Below are 12,617 nucleotides of genomic sequence, written 5' to 3' on the forward strand. Positions count from 1 at the left end.
TAGATAGATAGATAGACAGATAGATAGACAGATAGATAGATAGATAGATAGATAGATAGATAGATAGATAGATAGATAGATAGATAGATAGATAGATAGATAGATAGATAGATAGATAGATAGATAGATAGATAGATAGATAGATAGATAGATAGATAGACAGATAGATAGATAGATAGAGTTACATAGATAGAGAAAGTTACAAATAGATAGAGTTGCAAATATAGATTTGCAGAGATAGATAGGTTCACAAATATAGATAGGGTTGTAAAGGTGGATAGCGTTACAAAGATAGAGTTGCATAAATAGATAGGGTTGCATAGATGTGGTTGAAAGGTAGATAGATGAGTTTACACAGATAAATATATATGGTTGCAGAGCTAGATAGGTAGCTAGAGAGGCTTTCAATCATAGATAGGGTTGCAAAGGTAGATAGAGTGCATGATAGATAGATAGATAGATAGATAGATAGATAGATAGATAGATAGATAGATAGATAGATAGATAGATAGATAGATAGATAGATAGATAGATAGATAGATAGATAGATAGATAGATAGATAGATAGATAGACAGATAGATAGACAGATAGACAGACAGATAGACAGATAGACAGATAGACAGATAGATAGACAGATAGACAGATAGACAGACCGACAGACAGACCGACAGACAGAGTGCTACATAGATAGACAGGCAGAGTGAGAGATAGATAGATAGATAGATAGATAGATAGATAGATAGATAGATAGATAGATAGATAGATAGATAGATAGATAGATAGATAGATAGATAGATAGACAGAGTACTAGATAGATAGACAAACAGAGTGCTAGATAGATAGACAAACAGAGTGCTAGATAGATAGATAGCTAGATAGATAGAGAGATAGATAGATAGATAGATAGATAGATAGATAGATAGATAGATAGATAGATAGATAGATAGATAGATAGATAGATAGATAGATAGATAGATAGATAGATAGATAGATAGATAGATAGATAGATAGATAGATAGATAGATAGATAGATAGATAGATAGATAGATAGATAGATAGACAGATAGACAGAGTGCTAGATAAAGATAGACATATAGAACGCTAGATAGATAGACAGACAGATAGGGTGCTTGATAGATAGACTGTGCTAAATAGACAGACAGACTGCTAGATAGATAGATAGACAGAGTGCCAGATAGATAAATAGACAGACAGTGTGCTAGAGAGATAGATAGATAGATAGATAGATAGATAGATAGATAGATAGATAGATAGATAGATAGATAGATAGATAGATAGATAGATAGATAGATAGATAGATAGATAGATAGATAGATAGATAGATAGACAGATAGACAGATAGACAGATAGAGTGCTAGATAGATAGATAGACAGACAGATAGATAGACAAATAGATAGTGTTTCAAAGATAAGTCAGAAGAGATGGCTAGATAGGGATATATATAGAGAGAAATGGTTGCATATATAGATAGGACAGGAAATTGGAATACATGGTACAGCTTCAATTAATAACAATAGTTAATTGTCTCTGTACGCAAGACACACATGAGCAGTGAATACAAAGTAGAAAGTCATACATTCAGGACATACAGGGTCTCAGAATCCAAAATAAATTGTTTTACACAAGGAATTTGCAACATCATGAGCAGCAGACAGAAACTGGTAAAGTTAGAATGTGCTCTGTTCTCACATCATACACAACATGAGCAGATAGAAAACAACGGTTATCACGTCAGGATCTAAACACTGATGTACACACTAACGTAATAATAAAGTAAAAACCAACTCTGGAACTGAAGGGAACTACTTTGTGTGTGGATGTGCTCCTTGGGTAAGGACGGAATGCCATCCCTCACAATTCAGTTAGCTAGTGGCTGAAGTGGGATGAGCCACAGCCTTATGCCGTATTCCGTAGTGGGTGGAAGAAAAATGTGAATGACACAACAACAGACCAATTGATGAAGAGAGCTCACTAAAAGCCCCATCTCTAAATATATTATACATAGAAATTTCGTAAATTTAGTCAAATCAAAAGGTCTTGGATAATGCCAGACCTAAAGAGTTGATGTGATATAAGGCTATTGGAAAAACTCATACGTTGATGTCATGTCAGCACTTGGCCACTTCTAATCTTAGAAGAAGGTTTCAAGTAGTTTGGGAATGTAATAACACTTTCTGACAAATATGACTTTTGTATAGATATCAGCTACGCTCCCTACACAGTGCAGTGACCAGCCATTCCATAGGGCCTGTCTTATATTTAAGGGCAATGCAACAATGTCTACGTTACCCAATCCGTGTTGCGCAAGGTATCCAGATCTGCATATGTTGTGTCTTGTGATGTTTCTTCGCCAGCCCTCAGCTTTTTCAGCATCTGCAAAAGCATCGTAAAGAACTCGAAGTAAGCAGTTAATCTTCCCTCAGAAGTACAGCAAGCGCAAATTAAACAACAAGCCTTGGCTACCTTAATGTCGAGGGTGCGCGGGGAACTAAATCAGCTACAAGACACCCAGGACTGCAGCGCTGATGCACTGAGGACAATTTAGTGTTCAATTGGATGGTGCACTTGATTTGTGTTACTAGGTCGCTTAATTTGCAATTTCTATCCATAAAAATGATCCCTCTGATTTCTAGTTGAATGTCAATTATATTTAAAGATAACAAGGTTTTTCATGTTTTTATACAGTTTCAGTCTCAATACCTGAATAAAAGTCTACTGCTCTCTGTCTGAAATAACCCACAGTAGAATTAACAAAAAATGTAACCTATTCTCTGATTCAACAAAATGGACCCAATCCTTTCGCTGCAATTTACAGCCAATATAAGACACTGTAGACATGAATGAATGAATGCGTAGTGTTATAGAGCACACTGCTACTCAGAGTGTCCCGGCGCTGAAACTATGGTATGCACCACAACATTGGTCCAGTAGTTATTTTCTTAAGTTGTGTTACTTGGTATGGCCTTGTAGCACTGTAGGTTCTTTGGAGCATGTGTTCTTCAGGCTTTGGGCTGTGGTGTGGACTTTCCTCCAGACAGGAGTTTGTTTGGTAGGATGTCCCTTCTGCAATGTGTCCATCATCTTTCAGTCCCCAAGTCTGGCCCAGTCTCCATGCTTTCCTTCCCCAGGATCTTGTGTCTCCTTCTTCCAGTGTCTTAAGTCTTCATTGCTTGTGTTTCCCCAACCCAAATCCTAGATCTCCCCTATCCTGGGGCCCCTCAGGGGGTCTACGAGCTCTGTTTACTTTCTGTACCTTTCACTCCTTGCCCTTCCCCTAACCCAGTGTGAGTCAGGAGGCTGCTGAGGTGTTATGGTTAGCACAAGTCAACCCTGTGGTGTAATTGGGGGTCAAAGGGTTCATGGTGTCACGTTCACTATTACTGACATTTTGGTGAATCGACGTCCATTGGTAAGATAGAGCAACCTGCATGTCACTGTCCTTACTCGGTTACCTAGTTCTGCAAGACCAAATGGCTGCTTACTGGGATTGTCCGGTCGAAACCGTGTTCAACTGTGCTATTCTGTTTGTCCGCAGAGAAGACACTGGACCAAGAAGTGAGGCACAGTTTTGCTTTGGGTCTCAGGAGCATGCCTGTGAATCGTGTGGCCGCGCCTTTCCTTCTAAGGGTGACTTAAGGTGGCGCTCATCACTATAAAGGTAAAGGCAAACAGTGCAATCGCCACGCTGAAAAATTGTATGTAGAAACAGACTTTTGAGAGTTATACTACAAGTTATACTCTGGCATATGTTTTTTTTTACATTTAGAGAAGCTTCAATAAATAAATGTCTTTTTTATGTTAAGTTCTACAGTTAACGTAGTGGATTGGTCCTATTTATACAAGAACAATTTGTGAAGACTCTTTAATGGTTACCTAAAAAATCATTTTCTCTATATATTTTTCTGTATACAGATAACATTCTTCCTTGAGGCGATCATAAAATTAATTGGGCAGATCTTGACGAAGGAGAACCATTCTCTCAGAAATCAATAAAATTACAGATCGCTATTCGATATTTAGAATATTACAAACACATTGGTGAATAAAGTTTTGACTGATAATCATTGACTAATTTCGTGTTGAAATAAACTTAAAAGTCGATTTAATAAGTGATTTTTCATTAAAAAAGGCAAATAATTGTAGAAAACTCTGTTTGCTCCTGGCAACTGACCTGCATTCTGGAGTGCAATAGACTTGTTCCAGTAAATGGTGCTCTAAGTACTCTTGTGGACAGGGACGGTGTGACTTACCCACATTATTTTAAAGATATATTAACGAACTTGTTTTAAATCCTTACATTAACACTACATTTCCGAAAACATTGGAGGGCAGTAGAAGGTGACATACAGTACTTTGGAAATAGCTAGCAGTATTGCTTCAGACATGCCGTTCACAGACATGTTGTACAGTATTGGAGCGAGGAGACCTTTTTGCATGACACGTCGGTTAAAGCTGAATGGCTCTGAGCATTTAACTTGTACACCCATGGCCGTGAAGTGGTGTTATCGTGGAAATTCACGACAGTACACGGCAAATTTATGCCAAGCAGTGTTATTCTCAGTTTTTTCCAGTGTTTTCTTCTGTTGGTTAGTTTGAAGGCTGATAAACTCTAAAAAAGGCTTACTGGTGGGACTGTGAGCATGGTGGATCACTCTCCAGTGGGGCAGTGGATCACCTACACTAGTGGCCTTTCCCACTGTCTGCAATGACTCTCCAAAGATACACATTGCCATTGCCGGTGAGTGGCAACGGGGATCACTGACAGCCATCCCAATGGCGAGATAAGGAGGAGCGTAGGTTCAGCTAACCGCGAAGACAGAAGTGGACCCTCCCGACCTCTGTTACTCAGAATGAGGGGCGTAATTCATGCCCCTGCTAGGCATGCCCCCCCCAACCCTCTAGGGGGCCCCTCAACCCTCTAGGGGACCCCATCCATCCCAAGACCTATATATAAGAGATATGGAAGAGTCAGGAGGCCCTCTCTTTATGTTCTGCAGAGGGGGCCCCATCATTTCGTGAGATGCCACCGCTAGGAAAGTATCTCCCTGACAAGTGAAGGATGGTGACGAAGAGAGAGAAGGATGCAGAAGTAGGGGTGGACCCTTGAACACTGCACATGTGGGACACTGTCTTATGCCGAACTCCTGGTGTGGCAGAGGCAGGGCAACACTTTAGTCAAGCTGATATGGTAAGCGGTGAGAGAGAGAGGCCCAGGACAGGAGACTTCTGCGAAAATCCCACCTCCTCAGAGACCCTGGGTCCTGGCTGAGCAGGCCACATTTGGAAAGCACCAGGTGGTGAATTCGGGATCAATCACACAACCACAACTAGAGTGGGAGATACAGAAAATTAAAAGACTGGCTGGGGGTGCTTAGGCATTCACATTGCAGAGAATGTTAGAAAAACAGCTGGCAACAGCTAAAATCCCCCTCGCACAGTTCGGCTTTTGTGACTCATATTGGGTCTGCAGTCCGGCTGCCCGATGCGACCCAAAACAACTCCAAAAGGTCAGAGTGAAAAACGGATCAGTGTACCAGGTGCCCAGCAGCCCAAGGAAAGAGACAAACAGGGCAACAAATGCCTTTCTAAAGATCCAACACCTCTCTTCAGAGACAACCTTAAAGAGACCCTGAAAGGCATGCAGAAAGAATGGAAAGATGATTTAGAACAAGAGCTCCCGGAAGACCGCCAAAGCTTGAATGAAGCCCTAGCATCTCTATGATCGGGTGTAATCTGAATAGGACCCAGGCTAGAAGAGCTGCTCAAAGAAAAAAAGAGCATTCTAGCAGCAACAGTAGACAAACACATGCAGGATATGACAAACAAACTGGCAAATTCAGGTACCGCAGGGCAACTGCTAAGAACTATAAAAAACCGAGCTACAGGAGAACATCGGAATCTGAAATGGAAAGTAGGAAAAAAGAAGACATTTTCAGACAATATCAAACTCCTATTCCCACAAGACCTGGGCATAAAGGAAGATGAGGAAGTTGGTATTGGGAGGGCAAAACAGGTAGCACAGACAAGTGACCAAGAGGCATACTGGCACAGATGTCATCCTCTCTACAAAAAGAAAGCCTGGTGCGAGAATCCAGGTCTTAGGAACCTCAGGTCTTTAATGGGGACAGAATAATCTTGTTCGAAGGCCTCTAGCAAAATACCCTACTAAGAAAAAGGCTTTCCGTCCACTGGTAAAAGTGCTAGCGGAGAAAAAGATCTGAGTCCGATGGAAGTTATCTTGCGGCCAAAGATTAGACCATTGGATTGAATCACCATGTCATGGAGATGTGCAGTGGCCTTGCAATACTGGGATTCCCAGGATCTATAGGCCAAGCACAATACAACAACAAGAGATATGATTCATGGAGGTGGCGAAAACAAAGCTTTTGCGAAGAAGGAGGTACTTAGCTGATGCAGACTGCTGGTGCAGAGGAGCCTCTGAATGGTTAAACAAGCTGAGCCGATGAACTCATTATGCAAGACTTAAGAAGGAATGCTACTAGACATCACTCTGAGAGCGCAAACTCTTGCTGTGTCGAGGTAAGAGGCTAGAGGGGCATAAAACGTCAGGAAGCACGCAACAGAGCCACTCTGGATTTCGTGTCGTCACTAAGCAATACACCAAAAACGTACATGCCATGTCACCAACCAAAGCAAAGTGGGCACCGTATTACTGTGCATCATGCTGGCATTTATAGCTCAGGAATCCATCATGGACAATACTTGTAGAAGCGCACTTGTTAATGGGAGAGCGGGGTCAGAGACGGTGACAATAATATTGCACAGCCCGAACCAAGATAATGACTGGTTCATGCAAACAGTGCTAGGAAAGCTTAGAGGATCAGAGATCCAGGCAAGTCAGGAATGTGTGCCAGAGACTCTGTAGTTATTCCACAAGAGTCAGGGGAAAAATTACAGATTATGAGGGCGTTAGACATGTGGAGACATACTTACCAAGTAGAAAGAGAATACACTTTACACTTCCATGTGCGCCACTCTTACTCTGGAATAGATTTACGTTCTCTTTCTAGTGGTGGGAGTGGGGAAAGCTGACATTGGCTCAATCACGATCTCAGGTGACAATCTCAGATTGCGCCTCAATTTCAATTGCACGTCACACCTACATCACAGGTGTAATTTGTATTTTAACATCCAGCTCCAGGGACGACTTGCTTTCGGAGAAACACTCGCTGCAGGAGGCAGCCATGAGGGGAGAAATCAGAGCCGGAATATGGGATTTCCTACAACTTAACGATTCACCAGACACTCCCAGAACAATCTTGTGATATGAATTCACAGGGAAGTTTTTTTAAAATCTTTATACCAAACAAGGAATAAATTGTGTATCTCAATGGCAGAATCAGGTAGGGCTTTGACATCTATGTAGTCAAATGTAGTGGTGGTACCCAAACCAGAAAAAAGGTCTACAACAGTGCAAGCTTATAGACTTGCTGCACTCCTCAACACAGAAAACCTCATATATGCTGGGTTAGCACAGGTGCTCCTAGACTTGACACATTGCAGTCAAGCCGCATTCATCAAAGGACACCAAACATTTGCTACTATGAGAAGGGTAGTTCACCATTGCTGAGAAAGTAAACTAAAGGAAAATTTGGTAGCAGTGGTTTAGAGCATCGCACATCCAAAACACTTCTGGGTTAAGTAACTAAGCACGAGTAAGCAAGGTATTAGCACAACACTTTGGTGCTCACATGGTATCTAGACACCATCTTACCACTATAGTGTGGATTCTTCTGGAAAAAATACCACAAAGCCAAGATCTGACATAAAAAAAAACTCTTCGCTCTGTTGGCACGTTGAATGAATGTCCTTGATCTTCCAAGAGGCGGGATTCTTTTCCCTTGGATGCTAGTGACCTTCTTGCATACGGATAAGATAGAACCTTGAAAAAGTTGCGTATAGACCAAAAACGAGTCAGCTCCTAGTGTAATTCAAGAATTGGATGTCTAAATAAGACTTGTGGAACTGTTGAAAGAGCCAACCCTGTAATACAAGCCGGTACTTCTGGGACTTTACTTGTGTTAGTCTCAGTAAAAAAATAATTTATGTTCTGTGTATCTACAGAGAAAGACTAATTAATGTAACTGTTGTATCTAATATTAATGCGTGCTTCGCTCTTCCTATATCAGATAAAGGAAAATAAAGGTGACCTTTATCTTGTTATCTTTTAAGAAATTGGGCGTTTACTTCAAAATATTTAAATCCAATATCTAGAGCCGCTTAGTTGCCGTTGTAATATAAAATCCTGCTGTCTCACAGGAAGTGTCAACATTTGTGTCTTTAACGTTGCTGGGTTCTAGTCCCAATTTATGTGTATAGTTTTCACTTGTATTGGTATTGACTGAAACTTGATGCTGCCAATGGAAAATGAACATCGTGGTGGCATGTCTGGTGCATTTAAGGATTTATTTTCTATTTAGACTTACATAATTTTTTTCTTTCAATTATTTATTTTAATTCACAAAATAAAATTGATTCTTCAAAAACGAATTTCATTTACCTATGATTGTTTGGATCATATAGAGTCATTGAGAAATCAGCTCTCCCTAACCTTGATCTTTGCACGTTAGAAAATGGGAAGTACCATTGTCCCCTCTCTCCATAGAGAATTTTGTGATACCAGATCAGTGACACGAGCACGTGGAACTCAAGAATGATTACCACCATAAAGAGAGGCGCCAGAGAAGAGCGCAGACTTTTACTTCTGGCTCTGTTCAACACATACATGATAGGTTAGCATGCATTTTTGGCGAGTTCAATAGCTCTGGCCACCAGATGGCCTAGATACCTCTTGGCAATCAATCCTATTATGTATTTGATCCTTACTAGTATTTTGGTATTTTTTTCCTCAAATAATTTTTTAGATGTCTATGTGACATTTCCTCTAAAAAGAATAATTTTTAATTTTGTAAGAATGATATCCGCTTATGATTTAAGTAACTGGTAAGCTAGGAGTATTTATTTAAATAAATCAATTTTCTCTTTGGGTTACTTTTCTAAATGTAGTTATGCCATATGAACTTGCTTTTAAATAAAAATATTTTTGTTATTATGAAAGACATATATTCTGAGCCACGGCTTTTCGCTTTTATTTTTCTCAACACTTGGAAAGGTCTGGAAGAAACAGCGCACACGATGCCTATGCGAACCCTAAAAAGTATAACAGAAGTCTATTGATGTACACACATATGGGAGTCATGGGAACACTTAATCTCATCCGCACACTGAATGATGCTATGAGCCCTCTGTTGTACAGGTTACCATCACAGACTGACACCGCCTGAAATTGAGGGTTTCTCCAAAGTAGGTAAACTGAGCTTTTGATGTATTGAACAAAGTGTACTAATTTAGATCTTAAAAGGCAACTAAGCTCGGGGCGTCGTTCTTTAGCATCAAACTGGAGAGGAGTACATGTTGTCAAGTGGCTGAATGACAAACTGTGTGTCTGTGAAACCTGAGCTCAAATCCTGGCTTCCGCATTTGACCAAATTGTGGGCTCCTAGGCACCCTGCTTTGCTTCACTCTCTCTTTCTTGACTAAGAAATCTTGACACACCTAGGACCGCTGTTCTGAGTGGGAACTGTACTGAAACAAAATCCTCACTCATGCAGGGAATAAAAAAACATAACTTAGCTCTACACATAACAAATTTATTTAAATAGCGGCCATCACACACTGAAGTGTCTCTGGGCTCAGTCATGGCAGGATACCCATGCCATTGCGTGGGGGTATTCTTTCTAGAAGGTGTATACGTGTTTATGTTCAGAGACTAACATTTTTAATTACGTCACTCAGTGCATTAAGGAATCTAATGTGCTAAACTGGAGCACTTGCAGGTGTTCTATAAATGACGTTTTGTTCACGGCTTAGCTTGTATTTTGACGCTTAGGGCGTGGTCAGACCCCTGCTCGGCTGCTCCACTTCGGATCCCCCACTGATGAAGCTCTGCTATGGGGCCGCATAGTTACAGGGCGCAAATACAGACTGACAACACCAATAATATGCCCATCAAATGATATGCCCCAACCAACTGTTTGACACTTGCGTGCCCACGTGTGACGCTGTTGTGAGTCCAGAGTGACGTTACAGCTTTGTTGTAGTAGGCCACAGTTGTGAAAATTCTTCATCTTACTCCACTCCGTGGGATGGTGGGCAGAACCTGTTGAAGCCACAGTTTCCCGAATCCCTCCTCCTGTTGAAAACCAACATCAGCCCTAGCAGAAATGTTCAAAGCCTAAAATTGCAGGAGAGGACAAGTAAAATGTGGCCATGAGGTTTGGTCGGGTCATAGCAGCCCCTTCTGCTCTGAAAGCACCCCCTAACCTGAAGCCTGTTGCGGGAATGCCAGGGCCGCAGACTGTCCAGCCCACCCGAGCGAAGTCGTGTGATCTTGGGCAATTCAGTTTGATTACCCGTGTCTCTGTTCTCCTATCTGTAATATCAAGAATATTTAAAAACAGAATGACTCTAGCTTTAAAGGCTTTAGTAAGGCTTACATTTTTACACTTATCATGCCTCGTTCTGCCCACGTGACTCCCACCTCCAAGGAGACATTCAATCACCGGAGAGCGAACTGTTAACCGAATAAATGAAGCGCGTTTGCACACAGCTCCCGCCTCTCACCGCAGAGCCTTCATTCTCCTCGCCCACGGTACCCGTCGTGAATTAGGCCTCGAGAGATGTTTGCACACAGACGGCGCCCTCGGGGGAAGGAGGTGCTCCTATTGTTATGACTGACGGCAGCTGTCACATCTAACAATACAGCTCTGTGAAATGGCGCAGCGGAGCGTGGAGAACGCCCCACATGTCCAACTGAGCAGAAACAAACAAACACCTGAAGTCTTGGGCGTGGAGCTGCAGCGCAGCCTCCGAGCCAACGCCGGCCGTCTCGCCGCCCTGAGAAGTCCACGCTGCTAGGAAGCCAAACAGCAGACTCCATAGTGCAGGCATCGCACCCCTACCCCAGACACGCCCCCAAAGTATACTTATTGTTTGTGTTAACTATAAATGTAGACTAACAAGTCAAGATGACGCAGCCTCGCAGTGACCGACCAACACGACACGTTTCGTTAAATGCCTGAACCAAAGGCTGGAAAGGCAACTAACAGTAACAAGCATTAGCAAAGCCAATAGGACTCTAGTATGAGAGCTATTGGCTTTGCCAGTGTCTTTTAGCCATGTGGCTGCTGTTCAGCATGGCTAAAAGTTAGTGGCGTGGCATGGAGGAGAGTGGAGAAGAGTGGTGTGGAGAGGCATGGCGTGGCTTAGAGTGGTGTGGTGTGACAAAGAGTGGCACCGCGTAGTGTAGAGTGGTATGGAAAGAAGTGGTGTGGAGTTGGGTGGAGTGGCGTAAAGTAGCAAAGAGTGGGGTGTCGCAGAGTACATGGCGTAGAGTGGCATAGAGTACAGTGGTGGAGAGTACAATGGCATAGAGTGGCGTAGAGTAGAGTGGCATGAAGTTGAGTGGAGTAGATTGAAGTAGAGTAGAGTGGCATAGAGTCTAGTGAAGTGGTGTACAGTAAAGTGAAGTGGCATAGAGTGGAGTGGCATGGAGTGGTATTGAGGGGCATGGCATGGAGAGGCATGGTGTAGAGTGGCATAAAGTAGAGAGTAGTGGCATGAAGTGGAGTGGTGTAGACTAGAGTGGCGTAGAATGGAGCAGCATGGAGTGGTGTGGAGTGACAAGGCATAACATAGAGTGGCATTATGTGGAGTGGAGTGGCATAGAGTAGAGTAGAGTGGTGTTGAATGGACAACACCACCCTCTGCGTTACCCCGTCTACAGAACTCCTGGCCCACTCCAGCCCTTCACCGACGGTATAGTGGACTTAATCGCACCCCAGGTTCTCACATCCACCGATTACATCCTACTCGGCGACCTCAACTTTCACCTGGACCCCAACAACCAGAACAAGCATCCCTTCTGAAAAGCGTGAGATCTCGGCGAGCGCGCCCTTAGGGCCCGGCCCCCTGGACCCACGCCACACCCCAGAGTCCGGTCCAGTAGCCCAATTGGCTACTGGCCGGAGGAAGTACTTCCGGGTCGGCTGTGACGTGTGTCCGGCGGGAGCAGGGAGCAGAAGGGGTGGAGCCGGGGGGGCTATTTAGGCCCTGGGTCAACTGGCGCACATCCTCTTTTTCCCGCACTTGACCCCAAAATCATTGGAACTAATCGATCTTTCTGCTTGAGCTCCGAAGCATGGCCGGTGTTCGTAGGACTCGTGGCTGCAGTCTGCATAGTAGCGGGATATCGTCGTTGTGAGTCGGGCATCGCGGATCCAGAGGTGAGGTGTTGGGGGCTTTGGGGAGCGCTGGGCAGCGGCTGGTAGCCGGTGGGCGGAGATAAGTTGGGGATTTGAGAGACTTTTTCTGCCGCTGCACGCCAGTGGCTGCCCGTAGTCTCCCTGCAATAATTGGCACGCCTCGGTGGTGCTCTTGGGTTCGGACACCTCCCTCGGGGGATCCGGGGCCCATCGGCTGAGTGTGTGGCGAGCGTGTTATTTGTGTGTACCGTGTCCCGTAGAGACAGGCCAGTGCACAACAGGACTTCTTAGTTAAGGGTTCAACTGTCCG

General features: G+C 43.3%; 1 protein-coding gene across 2 annotated transcripts in view; it reads right to left on the reverse strand.

Moving 5' to 3' along the window:
- The window catches only part of SPIRE2 (spire type actin nucleation factor 2), a 256,806-nt gene that overhangs the window by 100,352 nt on the left and 143,837 nt on the right, over positions 1-12,617 (reverse strand). For both annotated transcript variants that reach the window (XM_085638754.1, XM_085638755.1), the window contains exon 4: positions 2,313-2,396. In XM_085638754.1, the coding sequence (XP_085494880.1) occupies positions 2,313-2,396 (84 nt within the window). The remainder of the gene's footprint in view (positions 1-2,312; positions 2,397-12,617) is intronic.

This window comes from Triturus cristatus, chromosome 12 (genome assembly GCF_964204655.1).
Source record: "Triturus cristatus chromosome 12, aTriCri1.1, whole genome shotgun sequence".
Lineage (NCBI taxonomy): Eukaryota > Metazoa > Chordata > Amphibia > Caudata > Salamandridae > Triturus > Triturus cristatus.